Source organism: Camelina sativa, chromosome 13 (genome assembly GCF_000633955.1).
Source record: "Camelina sativa cultivar DH55 chromosome 13, Cs, whole genome shotgun sequence".
NCBI lineage: Eukaryota > Viridiplantae > Streptophyta > Magnoliopsida > Brassicales > Brassicaceae > Camelina > Camelina sativa.
Window position 1 is genome coordinate 10,040,835 of NC_025697.1, and position 22,556 is coordinate 10,063,390.

The window sequence follows — 22,556 nt, forward strand, 5'->3', positions numbered from 1 at the left end:
TTCTTGACATCAAGTTGCTTCAAAGGCCATTTGTGAACTGTTGCAGCATGGAGGATGAGACGCACTGTAGCAGTTCTTACAACCGGACTGTATGTTTCCAGAAAATCAACCCCCTCTTCCTGATCGTAACCTTTTGCCACAAGACGGGCTCTAAGCTTATCCAAGCTGCCGTCTGCATTGATCTTTGTTTTAAAAACCCACATGCAGCCTAGAACATTCATTTCTTCTTCATGTGGAACCAAATCAAAAGTGTTGGTCTCCACAAAGGTTTCTACTTCTTCTCCCATTGCTCCTGTCCACCTTGGATGTTTGAGTGCTGATGCTACTGTCTTAGGCTCTCTAACCGGTGTTTGAGTGATAGTGAGAGCATATTTTGGATTAGGTTTTCTTACACCATCTTTCCCCCTCGTTCTCATACAGTGTTCATTGATTGTTGGAGCAACAAGTGGAGGAAAGTCTGCTTCTGAGAATAAAGGAGGACCATCATGGTGAGACTCATTATCAGAGTCTGATTCAGTGGTTTCATGTGAAACATTGTCTGGAACAGGAGCTGGATCTTCAACAAGAGCAGTGTTGTTCTGCTCAGATGTAGGTTGAGGAAACTCTGGAGTAACCAAGTGTGGCCCTTCAATCTCCTCATGAGCTAAGGGAGACACATCAGACTACGGTGTTGGAGGAGGCAGAGTACCACGGTGCCAAGCTGACAAGAGCGGTGTTGTTGCTGCAGGAATTAGAGCCGCATACTCATCAACGAAAGGATAAACATGTTCATCAAAAAGAACATGTCTACTAATATAGACTCGACCAATGGGAGGATGAATGCACCTATATCCTTTGTATTTCTCATTGTAGCCGAGAAAAACACATTTCAAGGATTTGGGGTCAAATTTGTTGTGCCCATAAGCACGAAGAGTTGGGTAACACACACTGCCAAAAACTCGTAATGCAGAGTAGTCTGGTTTCTGTGTAAAGAGGACTTCATATGGACTCTTTGAATCTGCAAGTACTGAAGAAGGTAGTAGGTTGCTCAGATAGTTGGCAGTGAAGAAACCTTCAACCCAGTACTGTTGTGGGACTTTGCTCCGAAACATCATACTTAAACCCAACTCTGTCAAGTGTCTATGTTTTCTTTCTGCTAAACCATTTTGTTGAGGGGTATGAGGACAAGAGATAAGTTGTTTGATTCCACAATTTGCAAGATGAGTGATAAACTGTGAACTAACAAATTCACCACCACCATCACACTGAAACATCATGATTTTCTGATTAAGCTGGTTCTCAACAAACTTTTGAAACAACACAAAAACTGAGTAGAACTCCGATTTATTCTTCAGTGGATAGAACCAACAAAAACGAGAGTAATTGTCAATAAAGATAACATAGTATCTAAACCCTTGAACAGAAGTGATTGGAGCAGGTCCCCACAAATCACAATGTATCCTCTCAAGAGGTTTACTGGCTACAAAAGTAGAGGAAGAAAAAGGAAGTTGAGCACTCTTTCCAAGTCTGCAAGATTCACACAACTTGTTGGTGCGTTTATTTATTGAAATCGCTTCAGTATTAGATAGGAGTTGTAGGACTTTTGCACTTGGATGCCCCAACCGTTTGTGCCAAACTTCATCACTAGCAGCCNCCTTCAACCCAGTACTGTTGTGGGACTTTGCTCCGAAACATCATACTTAAACCCAACTCTGTCAAGTGTCTATGTTTTCTTTCTGCTAAACCATTTTGTTGAGGGGTATGAGGACAAGAGATAAGTTGTTTGATTCCACAATTTGCAAGATGAGTGATAAACTGTGAACTAACAAATTCACCACCACCATCACACTGAAACATCATGATTTTCTGATTAAGCTGGTTCTCAACAAACTTTTGAAACAACACAAAAACTGAGTAGAACTCCGATTTATTCTTCAGTGGATAGAACCAACAAAAACGAGAGTAATTGTCAATAAAGATAACATAGTATCTAAACCCTTGAACAGAAGTGATTGGAGCAGGTCCCCACAAATCACAATGTATCCTCTCAAGAGGTTTACTGGCTACAAAAGTAGAGGAAGAAAAAGGAAGTTGAGCACTCTTTCCAAGTCTGCAAGATTCACACAACTTGTTGGTGCGTTTATTTATTGAAATCGCTTCAGTATTAGATAGGAGTTGTAGGACTTTTGCACTTGGATGCCCCAACCGTTTGTGCCAAACTTCATCACTAGCAGCCAATTGTCGAGTAGAGTAGAAAGCACCAAACGCAGGGTTAGCCAGAACATAATGATCTTTACTCCGGTTTCTGGTCGTGAGGAGCAGCTTGGTATGCTTGTCCTTTACACGTACACCATCAGAATCAAATTTAATAGAGCAAGGATAATCATCACAGAGCTTGGAGACTGATAACAGAGATTTGGTAATGTTTGGACACACTAACACATCGTTAAGAGGAAGAAAAGTACCTGATACAGTCTGCAGAGGAACCGAACCAATATGAGTAATGGGTAAGAATTCACCATTACCAACCATCACTGAATCATTACCTTGATAGGTTTGAGCTTGTTGCAGATTAGATGCAGAGTTGGTGATGTGAGCCGTAGACCCACTATCTGGTAACCACTCTGTGCCAGTGTGTTGATTTCCATGAGACACACGCATAGCAGCTAATGCAGAAGGCAGCTCTAGCTCCGGAAAAGACTTATTGTACCGATTGTAACACCTGAATGCATTGTGTCCATACTTCCGACATATCTGACAAGTTGGTCTGGAGGTATTTGATTGAGTGTTCTGACCACTGCTATGTTGCTGAAAACCACGGCCTCATGTAGAATAGTTTCCCCTGCCTCTGTAGCCACCACCAGATCCTGAACGACCTCCTCTGGTGTTTGAGCCGCCTCTATCAAAGTAACCTTTCTCAGTTTGAAAGGCTAAATGAGGCGAAACAGCAGGAGCAGTGTTGTACGTTTTCAGCTTATCATCAAAAGAGATGACTTTAAACACAACATCTTCATAACAGGGACCAGGAACTGAATCCATAGAATGTTCAATAACAGTGGTGACCGATTCATACTCCTTACCAAGACCAGTCAGTAAACCATGAATCTTTTCTAAATCAGTCATAGGAAATCCAATAGAATCAAGCTGATCATAGATCTGTTTCAGTTCACTAAGATACTCTTCCATTGTTCTTCCTATCTTAAGACAACCCCGCAAACGATTCTGCAACTCAAACTTTCTAGTGGTAGACACCCTATTGAACTTTTTAGCTAGAGCATTCCATACCTCATGTGCAGATTGCATACCGTACACCGCTCTCAGAGCTGGTTCCGTTAGTGAGCCGAAGATCCAGGCCATGACCAGTTGATCATTACGAATCCACTTCACAAAGTCTGGGTTAGGCTCTTCAGAAGGACCTTCAACAGCATTTACAGGACGAGTAGTTACGGGTCGAGTAGCAGAAGGACACGTTATCGAACCATTGACGTAACCAAGTAACATTTGTGGTGAGAGAAAGGACTCAAATTGAGTCTTCGATAAGAGATAGTTGGACTCTGACAGTTTCAGAGTCACAACTTGAGAAATAGAAAGAGAAGAAGAAAAAGAGTCTTCTTGAGCCATAGATCGTATTACCGGAGCTCTGATACCATGAAAGCAAGAGTTCTAAACCCTCGTAAACGAGAAGAGATGGTGGCTCAAAAGTATTATTCCATCTTATTGTCTCTCATTACATTGCATAGTCTATTTATAGTAGAGACTAGGTTTACAAACGACTAGGTTGATCCCTGACACATGTCATCATCTGCAGAGGATTGAAGAGCCTAAAGGAACAAATCTATTCATGGTTTGGAGCGTTGTGTGAGCTGTAGAGTGAGCTGTCTTCACTGGTTTGACTGTACGGCAAGGTGCACATGGCTCTGTTTTCTTTGCAGAGTGTTTCTCGACTCATGATCGTAATGGGCTGGACATCATTCACAAAGCCCATTTTCTTACCTTGTTGGACCGAAACAACAAAAGCAGTGTTGTTCTGCTTTACAGTTAGCAAGGTGGTGCGGGGGAGGGAGACTATTACTGTGTCCTGCAACTTTCCGAGGGTACAAGGTTTGTGGAATGATTTTAATTTTTGTGCAACAGATAGATTGTTATACTGTGTGAATTACGAAGACGGGTCTATAATGTGGTGTGACCCTCTGAGCGGGGTAAGGCAAGGCGCCATGGTTTGGAGGAATGTGTATGGTTTAAAAAATGCTTTATCCATTTATCCCCGTTCCAGTTCGATCAATTTCCGTGGGGACTTGGCGGATGTGTGGGAGTGCTATTTGCTCAATCATGGTCACAAAAACGGCCTCCTTAGCCTCATGCCGGACAACAAACTCCTCACCTCTTCTCGTGGCAACATTCTCGTCTTCTGGGACCTGCTCGTTGGGGATGCGACACTGGAGATTTGGTGTGCTGAGATTTCGGTGCAGATGTGGGAAGGCGACATTTGGGGGAACGTCCTCTGGTCCGATGCTGTCTTCTCCACTGCCCCCCTCCCTGGCTTCCAGGTGTCCTACTCTGTTTCTGTCCATGTTTGAATTAGTTTCTCTTCTTTTTTTCTTTTTTTTTTTTATTTTATTTTCTTTTATTTTATTTAAGGTTTTACATCGGCTTGTGAAATCATTACTGTTGTATCATCAAGAACGAACCTTCTTCTTGTTTCTTCTGCTAATACATTCATTTGCGGATAATTTATCATCTTACATGTATTTCAGTCACTTCTTTCCCTTGTGTTCATTTTCTCTGCATTAAGCTTGCTCTCTTTCCTTATATCTGGCTCCCTATTGAATATTATCTGCTTTTTTTTTCTATCTTTTGCATTGCACCACAGTCCCCTTGTTGAATCCCCAATCTTCCTTGACATTTTTATTCACTTATTGGCAGCATTAACATTTGCAGAATGGAATGATCCTTTCGGATTACACATCCTGAAAAGGCAGGTGATTTTGGTGAACTTGGTACTGTTGTACAGTCAATTTGTAAAAAGTATTCCAATGATTAATCAACTTCTTTGAAATCTTCATCACAAGCTCAATCTTTCCCCACCTTCTCCCCTCACTAGCGAGTAAACTGACTGCTTATTTTCGTTTCCATCCTCCTTCCTTACTGTTTATTCCTCAAGTGTTCATAGTCTCTGACTCTCGGTTTCAAGCAATGGTGTCTACAGAGTCCCCAAAGTTTCAAGATTAGCACACATGTTATACTTAGGTTTTTTTAGTGGCTCCTTCTCCTGTAGAAGATTGCAAACTTTTTCATTCAAGCCTACGTTATTACCTGTCATGAAGATTGGTTTTTTTAAGTGCTCTGATTTCGAGATACTCTCATCTCTGCTGATTCCAGTTCAGGGTGGCCTACCATTGCCAAAATAGCTCGTGGATCTGGTTATACATTCTGGAATGGTTGAAGTGCACAAGGTGATTTTGAGACACTCTCCCCAAGTCTCCTTGGCAGTGTATATCAGCAGCCTGTTGGATCAAACATGGTGATGTTGGTGATGAAGGAGGAAGTAGTAAGAAAGGAGGTAACAGTCATGCGGGAGTCTCTAACCAAGGAGGTAAAAACAAAGTCCGGTCAGGAGCACGAAAGGGTATTCCGTGAACTGAGGATGACAACAGGTGATATTTGTTTATTTATGCAGCTCTGCTTCTTCTCATTCTTTTAATATTATTTCCATGTTTATTCTGTGTGTCTTCATTGTGTTCTAGAACATTGATAGTATCTCTCTAGTGACAATTTTAAGTACTCTTGGGTGCCTAATTTTGTGAACTTTTGAGAAGTCCAGAGTTTTCAAAGTCATACTGTACTTACAATCAAGACTCTCACTGGAAATATAAGGTTCTTGGTCTCCTCTATCTGAGGCTTTAATTCATTTTTTAAAAAGTTTTTAGGGGGGACTGACCCCAGGTAACTAGCTAACTCCGGAGGATACAGTGAAGGAAAAGTAGAAATTTCTTTTTAAGTGGTTTTAGTGTCGTGATATTTTTCACAAGTCTGAGATTTTATTGAATATATAACTTGGCATGGGACAGAGAAAGCTGTTCTCATAAATTTTCTTTACCTCCCTGTCCTAGTTGCTATATCATTACATCCACCATGTTAGACATGATGGAAAGATGGTAGCTAACCGCGGGGCCATTTTGACCGTCTTTGCCACCACTTGTTGAAGCTAGATGCTGTTTTCTCATGGTGAAACCCCATAGTCTTCATTTTTCTCTTTTGAAGGATGCAAGTGGTTTTGGGATGTTATTAGGGTAGATAAGGTGTAAAAACTGGAGTTTGATGTTGAGCTTTTGCTGAGACAGTGGGAATTCAGATGAACCTGGTCAATTTCAAGGCTATAATGGGACAAGGTACATTGAGTTTTTTTCTTTCTCTTGAATGAACGAAAAGTGTGTGAGTTTGATGTTGAGTTAAGGGCTTCCGATTTTGTGTTGTCCCCTCTCAGGCTTCGTGGACGATCTTCCTGTTATCCTGGCAAAGCCGCAAACCTACATGAACTTGAGCGGTGAATCAGTAATCTTCTTCTCCTATTCTTAGTATAAGTCTTTCAAAATTTGTGTTGATAATGGCATATTAAATTTGTTAGATCTTGGCTGTGTGTATATGTATCTGAAATATGAATGATTCATGAGGCTTAATGACTGGTTTCTTTTACCAATAAGATTCTTGAACATCATCTACATACTTCATCCATTGCTATTTAAATCAAGGTTAGGTTTTATCTGCTTGTAAGGGGCCTGACGAGAAGCTTTATGATTTAACGGTTTCAACCATGACAGTATCATACTTTTGAAGAAAATATATGGTCATCAAAATCTATTGCTTGCCAAGTGTCTATGATTGCAATTGAATTTGCTGTATTTACCTATTTTTTTTTGCATAATGTAGCTACTTAGCTTTGGTTGATTGTGTTAGTTACTGTGCCTCTCTTGAAACTGGTCAGAGTGGACCTCTCGCTGCTTATTACAACTTACCTCTCAATCGAGTGCTTGTGGTAATCCTATTACCGTTTTTGGCTTAAGGCCTAACAATGTTTTACGATTTGTTTCACCAGAAGACACTTGATTTCATTGTTACTCTGGAATTTGGTGATGTAGGTGCATGATGACATGCAATTGCCATGTGGTGTTCTTCGCCTTCAAGAAAAAGGAGGCCATGGATGCCACAACGGGTATGGTATCTCATTTTTCTCACTAGGATGCGGTCATTTGTAAAACAGATCGAGTTCAACTTTTCCCTGGTTATCGTAAGACCATTTCTGTCACATGTTTCAGACTGTAGTATCTACCATCATGATATCGAAAACTCTTACGTTTATACTTGTTTGGGGTTTGACTGACATTAGTTTATATGGTAGTTATGATTCTCGTGGTCTTCTCAGGTTAAAAAAGTGTAATGAACCATTTTCGAGGCAACAGGGAATTTGCTAGGCTACGAATCGGTCAGTTTCAACCTCCGTTTGACTTACCATTTTCTCTCCCTCATGAAGATCATTGGTTCTAAATCAAGATATTATTATGATTGTAGGAATAGGAAAGCCTACGGGACAAATGGATCCAAAGGCTTTCTTGTTGCAGAAGTTCAGCATGGCAGCTCGAGAACGGGTAAGCCTATGAGCATTTAATCGACATTGAAAACATTGTGGCTTAGATCACCATAAAGAGATAGATTTATGTCTCCCTTGTGTGCTCTATGTTTCTGGAAAAAGATGGATAAAGCTTTAGCAGAAGGGGTGGATGCTCTGAAGCTGGTTTTGTCTAAAGACTTTGGAGAAAGCTGGAGATTGTTCAATGTGGAACAGAAGTACAAACACTTAAGACAACATACAGTAATTGCAGCTTGACCAAATGCTCTTTACTGTCTTGGATAAAGGAAGTGTCTTTTATAGTTGGTTTTTGAATACCCGATAAGAAAGACTCATGTGTTGTCAAGTCAATCTTTAATTATATTTTAGGTTTTTTTTAAAAAAAATTAGTATATTTTAGTGAAAATAATTAATAGAAAAGTGTATGAATTATTGCATTCACTAAATTAATTTTAATGTTTTTAGTTATTTGAAAATATATCCTTTCTCTGTTGTCAAAAAAAAAAAGAAGAAAATATATCCTTTCTAAAATTGATTAACAATTTCTAAAATTTTAAATAATTTTCAACGCACTTTTAATTCGGTGGTAACTGAGACGAGACGAATCCCTTACGCAGCCCGTAACAGAGTAAAAAAAAATATGGCGACGGGATGCGACTTCTCGAAGATTCAAACCTTGGAGAGTGGTCTTTCTGCCGCCGAATTTGAGTCCGCCGTCGAGCTCACCAACTTTCCAGCCGTAATTCACATGAATCTCTCTGTGTCTTTCTCTCCTTTTGAATCTGATAATCGTCTGATTCCGTTTATGCTTCCTCGGTTCTCCTAAAGGTTTTCAGAAGATGTGTTAGTAACTGGGATGCCTGTTCTAAGTGGAATCCATTCAACTGTGGCCTTGATTATCTTGAGGTGTTTTGATTTCGATTTCGTTTCCTTTTTCTTCTTCTTCTGGGAATTGACGATTGTGTAATCTTATGCGTTAATTGGATTTATATGAAGGAACGTGCAGGTTCCGTTGAAGTGGAGGCTATGCTTTCGAGGACTGCTCCTATTTTCAATGGTGATATCAGAAGCCATGAGAGGGTATCCCCTCCTCGGTTCTTAAACATACTGTTAGTGTCTCTAAAATCACAGTATTATAGTAGCCGGATGCTTTGCTTTGTCCTTTGTAGGTATCATTGCCGTTCTCGGAGTTTATCAGATTCTGCAAGCAGCATACGATAAGCAAAGAGAATGGTTCCTGTCTGTGTTAATGCTATGTCTGCAGATTTTACTACTATCTATAGCTGAGGACCATATACCTAGCACAGGTTCAGATGCTTTCTAGTTTTCGTCTTTGTGCTTTTGGTCTATGTATATTTTTCGCCCTTGGGGTTGAACTTTCATGTATGTGTATGTTTTTTTTTTCCAGTTTCCAATTCTGAATGATGAGAGAGAAGAGAAGGTTCAACTCAAGATTCTGAGACAAGACTTCCAGACGGTAGGCGTAGTTCTTGTCAACTCGTGTTTCTACGTTGCTGCTTAACTTGACATCAACTATCTGGATTGATGCAGCCCACACCTTTAGTGGGAAAGTCACTGTCTTCTATCAATTTTTGGATGAATTCTTCACAAGCTCGATCAACTACTCACTATGATCCTCATCATAACCTTTTATGCATAGTCTCAGGGCGTAAAAAAGGTTAGCCCATTGTTTTCCTTCACGTCAAAGTGTCAGGAAGTTGGTTCATGTTATTTCTGTCTTTAGTGGAATAAAAAATTGGTAATGTTATGGTCCTACTATAAACAAAATTACTTCACAGAAATCAAGGACATGTGGTTTCTAGAATGCCAAATCACCTCGTTTGAAGTCAGTTTAAGGCTCATTTGAAATATTGGCATATTCAGTCATCATTTGACTATATGTTTTATGCTTTCTTACATCTAAATTCCTTCATATTACAGTTGTCTTGTGGCCTCCTTTCGCCAGTCCCTCACTCTATCCGATGCCTATATATGGAGAAGCGTCAAACCATAGGTATCATTATTCTTGGACTTTCTGTGTACTTTTCTTTGTGGTTACATCGTAGGGAAACTTATCAATTTCTGGACCTTAGCAACTATTGCAAAACTTGTCAGTGATTTTCCTGTGCTAATGTTTGTTTACATCATTTTTCATGGCCTATTATATTTGTTGTTCATGTAGTTCGGTTGGTCTAGATAATCCAAATTTATCTGATTGTCCAAGAGCAGAGCATTCCCTGAAGCAGTCACAGGAGGTTACTCTCGACGCTGGTGATGCAGTATTCATTCCTGAAGCTGGTGAGTATACTCATATTTTCTCAGAAAAGCTCTCTTAGTAGCTCATAGGTTTGCATTTCAGAATAAGGTGAATATTATAAGATATCCTGCATCATCTGTATCAAACTGTTGATAAGCTGCATCGGGTGTATGTGAGAAGGGAAAAGACATCACGTGCAGAGTAAAGAGTTAAACACATGTGTCATCTGAGAGGGGGAGAGATATGTCTAGCTGCGCCTATTCAGATAATAAAAGAAGGTTCTTTTCTTATCAATTGGCGCCGTCGTGAGCTCGGATTGAAGCAATCGCTACGCAGTGAAGTTAGGGTTCGAGCAATTGGGAAATTTTTGTTTCTTCCGCAACGAATGAAGGAGCTTATCATGAAGATGGTTATGGAGTTAGGGTTATCACCTGTTCGCGAATTGTCAGCAACGGAACAACAAGAAGCATCACTAGCCGATGTTTACGATCAATTGAGCGAGATGCGCAGTTCAAGAGCGAAGATGGAGACAAGAATCGATTCATTGGGTTCTCAAATGAGCTCCAAGATTGAGTCGTTAGCCAACGATATGAACATTCGCGATCAGAAATTGGAGGATCTTGGAAGGAAGCTGGATCTGGTCCTCAGTTCTTTACCCAGAATTGAAACGGTCTGTGAAGTGGGTGCTTCAAGCCATTCTGCGCCACCACAATCACAAGATTGTCGCAATCAGGTACGTTTCCCAGTCTCGGAACCTTGCCATAGCAACATTAGGCCTGGTCTTAGAGAAAACTTGAACATGAATGTAGAAATGGCAGTCTTTGATGGTATTGGGGTTTATGCTTGGGTTGCTCGAGTGGAGCGATTTTTTCGTATTGGTGGATACAATGATGCGGAGAAGCTGGCATTGGTATCAGTGAGTTTAAGTGGAGAAGCTTTGAGCTGGTACAACTGGGTGGTTAATACAAGACAATTTGAGAGTTGGTTGCAATTTAAGTCTAGCTTGATGCTGAGATTTGGGAATTTGAAGATGCGTGGTCCAAGTCAAAGCTTATTTTGCATCAAACAAACGGGAACAATAGCTGACTACATACAAAGATTTGAGGACCTTTCATCAAAAGTATCAGGTCTAGATGAACAAAAGCTGGAAGGGATATTTCTTAATGGTTTATCACAGGAAATGCAAGAACTCTTACACATGCAGAAACCACGCAACTTACCTGAGATGGTGGCAGAAGCAAGAGCCATGGAATCAAGCATTATGCGTAGTGTTGTGCGGAAGGAACTGATGATAGCTAGTAAGGAGAATAAGGAGAATTTTAACTCTGAATACAAAGGGAATTCTCACTACAACTCTAATAGTTGGAAGACAAAATCCATTGGGACTGAAATCATACAGAGTTTGGAGAAACCAGTCAGCCGAGTAGAGTCCAGACCGAGAAGAAACAATACGAGTGCTGAACTAGACGAAAAAAAGAAGAAAAGGGATATGTTTTAAGTGTGATGGTCCCTGGTCGAAGGAACACAAATGTCCAAACAAGGAATTGTGAATCATGACAGTGCTCAATGGCTATGAGGTAGAAGTATTGGATGTGAACAATGAAGCAGAGCTAATAGAGGAGCCTATAAGTGAGTGTATGGCTTTATCGTTTGCATCATTCAGAGGTATTTCAGGTCCAACAACTACAAAAGTAAGAGGATCAGTGGGCAGAGAGGATATCGTGATAATGTTAGACAGTGGTGCATCTCACAATTTTATATCACCAGCTGCTGTGAAGAAACTGAGACTAAAATGCAAGGAGGATCCAAATTTGAATATTAAGCTGGGAACATGCATCATGGTGAATGGTTTAGGAGTATGTGAGAAGGTGACTTTTTCGACTCAAAATCTGGAATTTACCACAGATTTCATTATCCTTGAATTGGGTCAAATTGATATCATCTTGGGAGTCTACTGGCTAAGAACTTTGGGAGATTGTAGAGTTAATTGGGAGAAGAATGAGATGTCATTTATTTACAATGGCAAAACAGTATATCTCAGAGGAGAATCTGACTTGGAGAATTCGAAGATGTCCTTGAAATCGTTGTCGAGTGGGTTTAAAGTCAACAACAAGGGAGTAGATGTGGAGTTGTGTAATCAGCAGTTGATCTAAACCGAGTGGAGTGCTCGCAAGACCTTTGACAGAACTATTGAAGAAAGATAGTTTCGAGTGGAGTAAAGAAGCACAACTAGCTTTTGACACTTTAAAGAAAGCAATGTCTACAGGACCTGTCCTGGCTTTACCCGACTTTACTGAAGTGTTTACGGTGGAAGTTGATGCATCTGGGTATGGTTTGGGAGCAGTACTGATGCAAGGCAAGAGACTGATTGCATATTTTAGTCATGGGTTGTCTGTCAAGGAACAGTTGAAACCGGTGTATGAAAGAGAGTTAATGGCTATAGTACTATCAATACAAAAATGGAAACATTATCTGTTTGGGAGACATTTTGTGGTTCATACAGACCAGAAAAGTCTGAAATTTTTGCTAGATCAGAGAGAAGTGACGATGGACTATCAAAAGTGGCTGATTAAATTGTTGAACTATGATTTTGATATCATATACAAACCTGGAGTGGAAAATTCTGCAGCTGATGGGCTATCTCGTATGACGCAACCTCAAGGGATAATACCATCGCCTGTTTTGCTTGAATTAACAGTTCCTACTGCATTACAACTACATGATATATACGAAGAGATTGACAAAGATAAGGATCTGCAGGAAGTGATACAAGCGTATCAAGCAGACCAAACTGAAAACAATGGCTACACCGTGAGGAATGGGAGATTATGGTTCAAGAACAGGTTAGTCTTACCTAAGACATCTAAGTCCATCCCTTTGATATTGGAGGAATATCATACCGATATGTTAGGAGGCCACTCGGGGGTGCTTAAAACAGCTAAACGAATTCAGCAATCTTTTCACTGGGAAGGGTTGATGAAAGATGTGCAGAAATTTGTGTCCGAGTGTGATGTTTGCCAGAGACAAAAATATTCTACACTGTCCCCAGCAGGATTGTTACAACCCCTACCGCTTCCTAAACAAGTTTGGGAGGATATCTCCATGGATTTTGTGGAAGAACTTCCCCGTTCTCAAGGCAAGGATGTTATCTTGGTAGTAGTTGACAGATTGAGCAAGTATAGTCACTTTTTGAGCCTTAAACATCCATTCTCGGCTTTTGAGGTGGCAAAGTTATTCATTAAAGAGGTGGTGAGACTACACGGTTTTCCAGCATCTATAGTATCAGACAGAGGAAACACTTTTATCAGTGCCTTTTGGAAAGATTGTTTCAAGTTATCTGGTACTAAGCTCAAATATAGCACCGAATTCCACCCTCAAACCGATGGACAAACAGAGGTATTGAACCGATGTTTGGAGACTTACTTAAGATGTTTTGCGCAGGTCTAGGCATAAAAACCGTACCCGAATACCCAACCCGGAACCCGACCCGAAAACCGGGTTCGGGTTGGGTACGGGTTTGCCTATAAAACTCTATTGGGTTCATTTTCTAATATCCGTGGGTTCGGGTTAGGGTCGGGTAATACCCGGTACCCATTTGGGTACCCATTAAACCCGAACATATAAACATATTTATAATATTTATCATTAATATAATGCAATTACCCCAAAATTATGATTATAATTTTGAATATTTCATTTAGTTTTATACCTAAATATCAAAAATAATCAAAATATCTAAAATATTTTGTTATGTAAGTCAAAATTTAACTAAATTTATTTAAATTTAATTATATTTTTTTGGGTACCCGGTAGTTCGGATACTAATCGGGTTCTAAAATTTGTAACCCAAACCGACCCGAACCCGATAGTACCCAAACCGAACCGAACCCATATATCTAAAAATACCCAATGTGTTCTATTTTTCTAAACCCATTTACCCGAACCCGAATGGGTAATACCCGAACCCGAACGGGTTATCCGAATGCCCAACCCTAGTTTTGCGTCTACACATCCTAAGACATGGCACCAGTATTTGACATGGGCAGAACTATGGTATAACTCTTCTTATCATACTGCATTGAAATGCACACCATTCAAAGTTCTTTTATGCTTATTCAGATAATAAAAGAAGGTTCTTTTCTTATCAACTGTTTTTCGTAATCACTTGTAGTTATCATGTCTCTGTTTAGTCTGTGGGTTTGTATATGAGATACCTTATGTCATATAGTATGCATGTGCTTACTTCTGCCTCTGATCCAGACGCTTCTTGACATGGAAGTCCTGTAGGTTTTAACTAGACACAAACAAAGATGTTTGAAATGTCAATTTGGTTAGCTAGCTAACTTGAATCATGCTAATCAAAGTGACACTTGTTTTGAACATTCAGTAGGCAGGTTGATGTACTTCAGATTTAAGTATAATTTCACTTATGCAGGTTCCATCAGGTGGAGAGTGATGACCTGACTATTGCTGTCAACTTTTGGTGGCAATCAAGCATTATGTCTAATATGCCTGAACATATGGATTCATATTATCTGCGCCAAATCACAAGAAGGTCTTGATTACAAATCTTGGATTCTAATACAGAATATCTTGTCTTACCATTTTTGTTTTGTTGCCTAACCTTTGTTCCTTTTTCTTGCATGTGTCTGGATTTTGTGTTATACAATTAAGATTGATAGACAGAGAAATGGTGTGTAAAGTTATCCTGTCTCAGTAGTAAAGATTGTTAGAGTTATGATATGTTTCCTATACTCGTCCTGATTTTTGTCTAAAAGTGTATGTTTGTCTTTTCACCTTTGCTTGTAACATGGATATTGACAGAGCCTGTTAGTTTCGAAGCCTTCATCAACTGATGTGAAGCAACTGTCTAAGCATATTGACCATTCTCACGTTGGGATGGCAGGTAATAAGACCTGATGGTGTTAATTATGAGAAAACCTTCAGTTGTTATTTTGACTTGGCTAGTATTTATCTAGTTTTTATTTTCTCTATCAATGCATGCAGAATTGTAGTAATAGTTATGCATTTCACCAAAAAAGTTGTTGTACTACTAAAGAGATTGAGATTATGACAACACCAGAGTATGAGAGAGGGAGAGGTATGGTGAAAATGTGTCTGCAAGCTATACCGTGGGGATATAAAATCATAAATAGTCCAAATTCGAGGTTTCTTTCAAATTCAACTCTGCCTCTCTCTCTATTATCTCTCCCTCCTTTCATTGTCAATGTACTATATAATTCAATACGGCCCTTTTTTCTAATTTCACTTTCACACACTAAGGGTGTCATTAGAAAGCAAATACTCCATTAGTTTCTGTTTACTTTACTTACTCCAATAATATTACGCCCAAACCTCCAGTTACACAGTATTCATCTTAATCCCCCCAAAAAAGATGTTAAATTGCTAGGCAAAAGCAGAACTGATAACATCATAACAGTTGATTTTTAAATGAAGGTTTGGCTGTATTGGACAACTTATCCGGTATGTTAAGTGAGATGATGACAATCGCTTTCTTTTTTTCTTTGCCTGTAAAAACTAATCTTGACACTTTTTGTTGTTACTTGAAACGGTAGTTGAAAAAACTTTTTTACCAATTCCGATTTTCCAAACTAATGGTACCCGTTCATGAGATATATTATTCATATACACACATATATATATATATATATATATTTTTTTGTCAACCATTGGGCCACAACAGGCCGACCCATTAGCCTAATCCATATATTCGAAGGGAGCGGGACTCGATCCCTGGTGTGATGGTGCCTTTAGGCTACATATTATGGGTTCATGCATGCCAAAAAAAATAGATCAGTAGATTCACAATCGTTTTGTCAGTTGAAAAACTCCAAGATTTCAGAGACTAATTAGGACCATATATTTTACTTTTCAATTTTCTCAACCCGGACCTTTTTTTGGAAAAAAATATCGAGGCAGGAAATCAAAATTGCTGGACCAATGTGCCTCTTGAAGGCTTCACCGTGCATCAAAATAGTTCCAAACAGTTTCATAATATCATTTTAATTAGTGAGAAAAACTAGATTGACCCAAACTAGATTAACCCAAACTAGATTGACCCAAACTAGATTAAAGCCAAGCAATATATAATTTTTCGATAATTAACCTCGTCTAAAGATGCATTCGTGGATCATATTACATTTATTCTACTTCTACACATTTACCAGAGATCTTATTCTAAGTTCTAAAGAAATCTATTTGACTTCCTTTACTAGTGGCGAACCAAAGCATACCTGAGCCAACCGCATATCATAAACCAAAATTTTCTTGATGTAAATAAGTTTCTAGTAATTCTTGTGTTGGTTTCTGATAATTACATATGGGCCACCGGTGAAGTTAAATTAAAAGAATTGCGGCTTATAAAGATTTGCAAGTGTGGAATTATTGTTATCTTTTTCTCCTATATACGATATCACGATATATGTAGAGGTATACGTCTGTGTGTATTACCCTGAAGAGGGAGTGATTGACAGAGGTATGGCTACTGTTACCCAATTTGTTTTCTCCTTTATTTTCTCTTTGGCAGAGTTTTTTCAGACAGTAGTGACAGTGAAAGTAATTTCTGTATCAAAAACAGATATCAATATTTATATTTCCAATCATAGTCCATTTCAGTAAATTTTATTGCACATTTTACTCCCTAAAATTACTCTTCCATATATCAAAAAATCAATGTTTCAGGTTCACTAACGTTTTAACTTTGACTTGCATCACATACGCGTATTGAAAAAAAAAAGAGTGGAAGGTTTTTTTTTTTGGGCTAATTCTCTTTATTCGTAAGGCAGTTTCTGTTTCTTAGAAGCTTTCTTGCATTGTTATAATCTGTAGTACTCTGTTTTGTTCTGTTTGATTGATATCTAATAAAATAATCAGACGTTAAAAACAAAAAGAACTTTGGACTTTTATTCCCAAGTTCTTCCCTTCTTCTTGAATTGTCGTCATTTACTTTCTCGTGGCCATATCTCTCGCCTTGTTACCACGTACCAGGTTGATGCAGCCTAACCCTATTCTCAATATGGCTGATGTTGGAGTCCCACGTACCAGGATTATTTGCTTAACTCTAGCGATTACAGCTGATGATGATGATCATGTAGACGATGAAGACGAAGACCTAATGGAATATATTTATCTGTTTACAACCGTTCTTGAGTTTTTATAATGGAAAGAAGCGTATCTTGCTGATCGAGTCTGCATGTCCAACAACATCTGAATATATGGTCAAAAAAAGATCTTTATGTTTAGAAAGCTTACCAGCAATTAGAGCCTTATAGGTTGGGTTACGCAATTTGGGGTGTTGTGTTTTAAAGGGTTCAATTATCATAGGAACAAGACTGCTGCTGTTTAAGTTATAAAACTTTGGAAAACATGGAGCTTCCAGGATGCTTTATGGAAAATGTGAAGCCTGGTGTGACACTAGGGACTATTTTATTATTATTTTTTTTTGTTTTTGTGTTTCATTGTCATTTTTGTTTTGGCTTAACTGGCGCAAGTAAAAAAAGGGAATCGTAGCTGCCAATAAGATCTCTTGCCTTCACAAAATTGTATTCACCTCATGTTAACAATATCCTTTCATCTGCGCATCTATTATTTTCAGTGTTTGTGTAGATATTTGGATTGGACTACATACGTATATGATGTGTAAAAGTCACGGGTATATATGACCTCTTGTTTAAACTCACTTTCTTCATTCGTATCACTTTTTAAAAACTAAATGTTAATTTCCTAGAAAGTGAGTTGTGGAATAAAGGAAGCTTCTGCGTTTTCTCAAGTCAAAGAAATACGACTAAGTAATAATAATTAAGCCAAAACACAGGTCTCTTTCTCTCATACTGAAAGATCTAAACATTTTCAAGGTCTTTGTCTCTGGTATATACCTTCTATAAGTTCGACAAAGAAGCACATATTGTTTGTTAAAAACTCATTTACCCACCCCTAGAAAAATGTCTACGGGATGTCTAAGCTGCTTCAAGAAGAAGCAGAGCAAGAAAAAAGACAAACCCGTGAAAACAGAGAGGTTGCGAGAGCTACCAGTTGGAGAAAAAGAAGATGTTGAAGAAAGAGAAGTTATACAACAATACACATTTCTGAATGCAGAGAGATTGCCAATGCCAAAGCCAGTTGAAAAAAAAGAAACAGATGTAAAGTGTAGCGCGTACAAGAAGAAGAACGAGGAAGACATATTCAGACCCGAACCAGGATCAAGATGGTCCTACTGCTCACTTGTAGGCAGCAGCGATGTTGAACCAAAAGTGAACGAATATTATGGAGATCACTACACAGAAACAGATGCATCTTCTTCATCAATGAATAATGAATTCAACAAAGTGAAGACCTTTGATATACGAGGAGTCAAAGTAGCCACCCCCACGGCCAAGTGAATAAGAGAAAGTGGCTAGAGATGCGTCGTTCATCACATGTTAACTTAAGAGAGAATATTTCTACATGAAATTGTACGGCTCTCTTGGTTAATGTTATCTTGTATTTTCTTGAGCCACTGATTTTTTCTTTCATGTATCTGGTTGTTTATCATTGCAGTTTGAAGGTTAAAAAAAAGAACAAAATCAAATTATCGAATCAAGAATCAGAACATGTTGGTGCGGGATTTAGCACCCCCTACATACCGTACTAAACCAGAAAGACAATTTGGTTATTTAACTGGGGATCCGGTTAAGTGCTCAGTTAGGTCATTTAAGCCCACTTCGGATAGAAGAAGTCCAGCCTCGAGAATGAAGAACCGACTTTCACTTCGCCCGGCGGCCGATCTAAGAGATAGAGTAACTTTCCTTATTTCAGTTCGTCCGATAAGGAAAATTAATATATTGTACGATTCATGAATATGTATAAAGGGGGAAGGACTTCTCCATTGTAAGGTATCGATTATTGAATACAACTATTGAGTTCTCTTCTTGTTCTCAGCAATAAAAACCCTAATTCTTCTAATATCAAAGCCTAGATTAGTTTTCTAAGAGAGTCTTCTTTACTGAATTTGTTTCCCCCATAAACAAATTCATTGTGGAAATCCAGTTTCTACAGAACACTTGACTTACTTACCTTTAAAAAACTTCAATGAGTACAAAGCATCATTCACTTTCCTTTAGGAGGACGGAAATAACTATAAGCTGCAAAGAAGACTTGCAAAGCCGCAAACATAAGAAGCAACAATGCTGCAAATGACGATGCAAATGTCCATGGACTATCGAAATGCGTATGAACAAACTCAGCGCAATGAACATGGAACCCTTTCGAAGTATACTTGTTAACTCCTTCAAAAACCTTGGCTAAGTAACTCTTCTCTAAGTCAAGGGCAATGTCTTTACCAATGCTTTTATAAAACCTAGACACTTCATCCTCTGTTCCAAAATAGTTCTCAAGGATTCTTCTTTCACCAAGGAACGCTGCATCGCTCTCTTCGTTTATAAGACAAGCCATGAAAGCTACGTAGCTCGTTATGTGGTTCGATGCATCAGCATATAACTGATTAAATGCGACACAGTTTAAGAAGACCGAGGCGGTAAAATCATCCATGACTACCGAAAGAATATGAAGCACTCTGTTACTATACCTTATGTCTAAGATTGAGTCTGTGTTCTTCCTTGCTTCGAATTTGATTCCCCGAAGATGAAGCTTCTTGGCTGAGAGAACGAATCCGAGATATTCATGATCTGGTTTACTTCTAGTTTCTCCTCGTTTCCCCTCGGAACAACATAGGATTGTGAGATAGTTATGATCTTTGATGCTTCTTTGAGACGTAACAGGAACAAAAGTCTTACTTATCAAATCAAGAAGATGTTTTGCTTCAAGACCGTAGTGTTTTGCCCACAACAGCTCTGGTTTTTGTATCGTGTAACACCCAATTTTCATGGCACGTCACAGGTTAACTTATACCACAAGTAAACCATACTTAACCGAAAATAACTGAAAAACCCATTAATTCAACTTAAACGTCTTTCAAACCATCCTTTAAACGTTAAACCGAAACCAACAACCGGTTCGATAAATCCAACAATAGAAAATAAAAGAATAATCTCCAGCTCCTAACATCGACGCCAACTCTATCAACTACTCCTCATGGTTACCTGCAAGAGGAAGAGAGGGGTGAGTAATCTAAGATTACTTAGCGAGGGCAAGCCTTAGGGCTCACGAAGTCTTCATACACAAACATGCTTAGACTGTCACAAAGTCTAAACCTAAGACAAGCAATCAGTCACGTGTCAACGACACACACACATCACACAAATGAGACTACGTCCCATAACCATCGTCGTGCATTACCGGATTCCTCATGCTTTCGCACTTCTTCCTGCACATTTCCACTTGCGTATCCGGATTCCTCATGCTTTCACACTTCTTCCACGCACAACCACGCGTTGGCTCGTCAGCCAATCTTGATCTACCCGCATTCCGCGCCTGTAGACCACCACACAACTACAAGGAAAAATCCTTGTAGGACTCTCTGCGGTTCTCCCGCTTCTTCGTGCCTCTTGGCACATTTTATCCTCACACTCAAACAATTTATTTTATCACAAAAACATGCATTTCACACACCACACAATCCATTTTAAATATCTTTCTTTTAATTCTCAAATCCTATTACTAATTCTTTTTCCTTACCTTTTATTTAGTAAATATATATTATATATATATTATTATTATACATTCAACAATCAACTAAGATTATTTATATATAATCCATAGGTATACTTGGCTTAACCTTAAACTAAGTAACTATCTAAACGTATCGACATATGAAAAAAACACTAACTAGTCCTCACCTTGGCCACACAAATCGAAGTCTCGGTTTAGCACTTGCAACAACGAAAATCCGGTTCAACAACAGTTCTCAATCTGCAGCGGTTTAAGATAATAACAATCCATTAAATAATCCATGATTATTCCTTTAAACCAAATCCAAACGCATGCTCCGGTTTAACATTTCAAGTAACTAACTTCGATGTTTCGAAGAGAGTTTGAAGAAGAAGATAAGGAAACTGGTTTTCCAAAAGAAGAAGATCGGCTCGAATCGACGGCAAAATCCATGGCATTCTGAAAATAGGATCATCAAGATTTGTGTAAACAACTTTCCCGGAAACAACAAAGAACAACGTGAGGATAAAGCAACCATCAAGAACCATCATCTCAACCAATTTTTCAGAATCAAAACCAAGATCCTCGGAGTAAGAACCTCTTATAACTCCTTCCAAACTCGTTACAGCTTTGACCAGTTCTTGAGGATCGATTCCTTTCTCTTCCATTTTAGCCACGAAGAACTTCAAGAACCGGCGTTTATGCTGCTGTGTCATCTAGAGATAATCTTTACCGTGATGGTAAGGACCAATGGAGACGATCTTTGGTTCGTAAGCTTTGAGGTTGATTCTTGCAAGGCTCTGTGGAATTCTCATGATGCAACATGATTCTGAACCAGCTGATTCTCTCAGAAGCTTTGGACCAATATCTTCTGAAACCAACTGATATATGTCCACGACTGTTGTTGTCGGATCCATCCATTCAAACCTTCAAAACCACCTTAGGTTGTCTTCTGGTCAGTTGGAAAACTTGAAATACTTTTATATATATATATGGATTTGGAAGGAGGAGCGAAATTTTGCACTAGCAAAAATGTTGACAAGTCTACACGTTAGGTCGGCAGAGGAACAAAAGTATTGTTTTTATGATGGAAACCTAAAGACTTTTCTTCTTTAACTTCTTTTTGTCTCCCCACGTTTGGTTTTTTTCTTTGTAGTTTTTACTAAAATTTGGACAACTCTCCATTTACTTTTTAAGTCAACTTTCAAAAAGCCACAGAACACGCTTACAGTAGTAATCTACAAGAACTCAGAGATATATATATATATATATATATATATATATATATATATATACATCAAAAACCAGATCTTTTGTCTATGTATAACTTTGATTACAATCAACAAGCATTAATAGGTTGAAAAAATCTTGAAAATGTCTAGAGGATGTTTAAGTTGTCTCAACATCATATGTTTGACGAGGAAGAAGCAAAAGAAGAAGGAGCAGAGTAAGAAGCAACAACACAATTCTGTGAAAACAGAGGATGTGGTTAAGCCAGTAGGAGTCAAAGATGGTGAAGAAGAAACCCTGGACAAGAAGACAAACGTCATGGGATCACGCGGATACAGAAAATCTGAATATATGTATAGTAGCTATATTACTTATGGAAAACTTGGGGAAGGTGATTCTTCTTCATCCTTGAAAAATGATTTCAACAAAGTGAAGAGCTTTGATTTACGAGGAGTGACAAAAACAAAGGAGAACTAAGGAACAGGATGGGACTTGAGTATTGAGATGTAATGGTCATCATGGTTAAATTCACAAGCTCTAGATTGCTTTCTTTCTCAGGTTATAAATTTATAATCTTGTATCGAGCCACTGGCCTCTACTTTTACCTATGCGAGATGTAAGCTATGTCAGACTTTGTTAAAGATGTTTTAAGATTTAGAACAAAATTAAAGTGTTTCGAACGCATCAACGGCAAGCACCTTCTCTATATTTTGATTTTGCTATCTTGTGCTCTGCCTTGTTGCAACAGGAACACACTTTTTTTTTACTAGAAAAAAAATGTATTAAATAATAATTTGAAATTTGATATTACTTTTTGTTCCAATACACCATAAGTACTGCTTAAACAGGTAAAGTAGGCAC

General features: G+C 38.7%; 5 protein-coding genes and 2 pseudogenes across 5 annotated transcripts; 4 read left to right on the forward strand and 3 right to left on the reverse strand.

The window, feature by feature from the left end:
• On the reverse strand, window positions 2,803-3,600 carry LOC109128345. Its single transcript, XM_019234535.1, has one exon. It carries the CDS (start codon window positions 3,598-3,600, stop codon window positions 2,803-2,805), a length of 798 nt encoding a protein of 265 aa, XP_019090080.1.
• LOC104738101 (peptidyl-tRNA hydrolase, mitochondrial-like) lies at window positions 7,080-7,930 on the forward strand. Its single transcript, XM_019234752.1, has 4 exons — window positions 7,080-7,189; window positions 7,400-7,459; window positions 7,546-7,622; window positions 7,727-7,930. The coding sequence occupies exons 2-4, from the start codon at window positions 7,414-7,416 to the stop codon at window positions 7,859-7,861; spliced, it is 258 nt and encodes an 85-aa protein (XP_019090297.1). The 5' UTR covers window positions 7,080-7,189; window positions 7,400-7,413; the 3' UTR covers window positions 7,862-7,930.
• On the forward strand, window positions 8,201-15,196 carry LOC109128346 (annotated as a pseudogene).
• LOC104736263 lies at window positions 17,695-18,287 on the forward strand. Its single transcript, XM_010456217.2, has one exon. The coding sequence runs from the start codon at window positions 17,822-17,824 to the stop codon at window positions 18,257-18,259; it is 438 nt and encodes a 145-aa protein (XP_010454519.1). The 5' UTR covers window positions 17,695-17,821; the 3' UTR covers window positions 18,260-18,287.
• LOC104738102 (UPF0481 protein At3g47200-like) lies at window positions 18,876-19,536 on the reverse strand (the record flags this gene model as incomplete). The annotated part of the gene is made up of 2 exons (XM_019234536.1): window positions 18,876-19,355; window positions 19,444-19,536. Coding segments are annotated over 2 exons (483 nt in total), but the record flags the coding sequence as incomplete, so codon positions are not given.
• LOC104736261 lies at window positions 20,736-21,488 on the reverse strand (annotated as a pseudogene).
• On the forward strand, window positions 21,754-22,509 carry LOC104736264. Its single transcript, XM_010456218.2, has one exon. The coding sequence runs from the start codon at window positions 21,840-21,842 to the stop codon at window positions 22,170-22,172; it is 333 nt and encodes a 110-aa protein (XP_010454520.1). The 5' UTR covers window positions 21,754-21,839; the 3' UTR covers window positions 22,173-22,509.

Bases quoted from the DNA above. Each gene is read 5' to 3' on its own strand.
- LOC109128345 (XM_019234535.1), bottom strand. From the start codon at position 3,600: ATGGCTCAAGAAGACTCTTTTTCTTCTTCTCTTTCTATTTCTCAAGTT.
- LOC104738101 (XM_019234752.1), top strand. From the start codon at position 7,414: ATGAACCATTTTCGAGGCAACAGGGAATTTGCTAGGCTACGAATCG. The intron at 7,460-7,545 runs GTCAGTTTCAAC...TTATGATTGTAG, and splicing joins ATTTGCTAGGCTACGAATCG to GAATAGGAAAGCCTACGGGA. The intron at 7,623-7,726 runs GTAAGCCTATGA...TTCTGGAAAAAG, and splicing joins GCATGGCAGCTCGAGAACGG to ATGGATAAAGCTTTAGCAGA.
- LOC104736264 (XM_010456218.2), top strand. From the start codon at position 21,840: ATGTCTAGAGGATGTTTAAGTTGTCTCAACATCATATGTTTGACGAGG.
- LOC104736263 (XM_010456217.2), top strand. From the start codon at position 17,822: ATGTCTACGGGATGTCTAAGCTGCTTCAAGAAGAAGCAGAGCAAGAAA.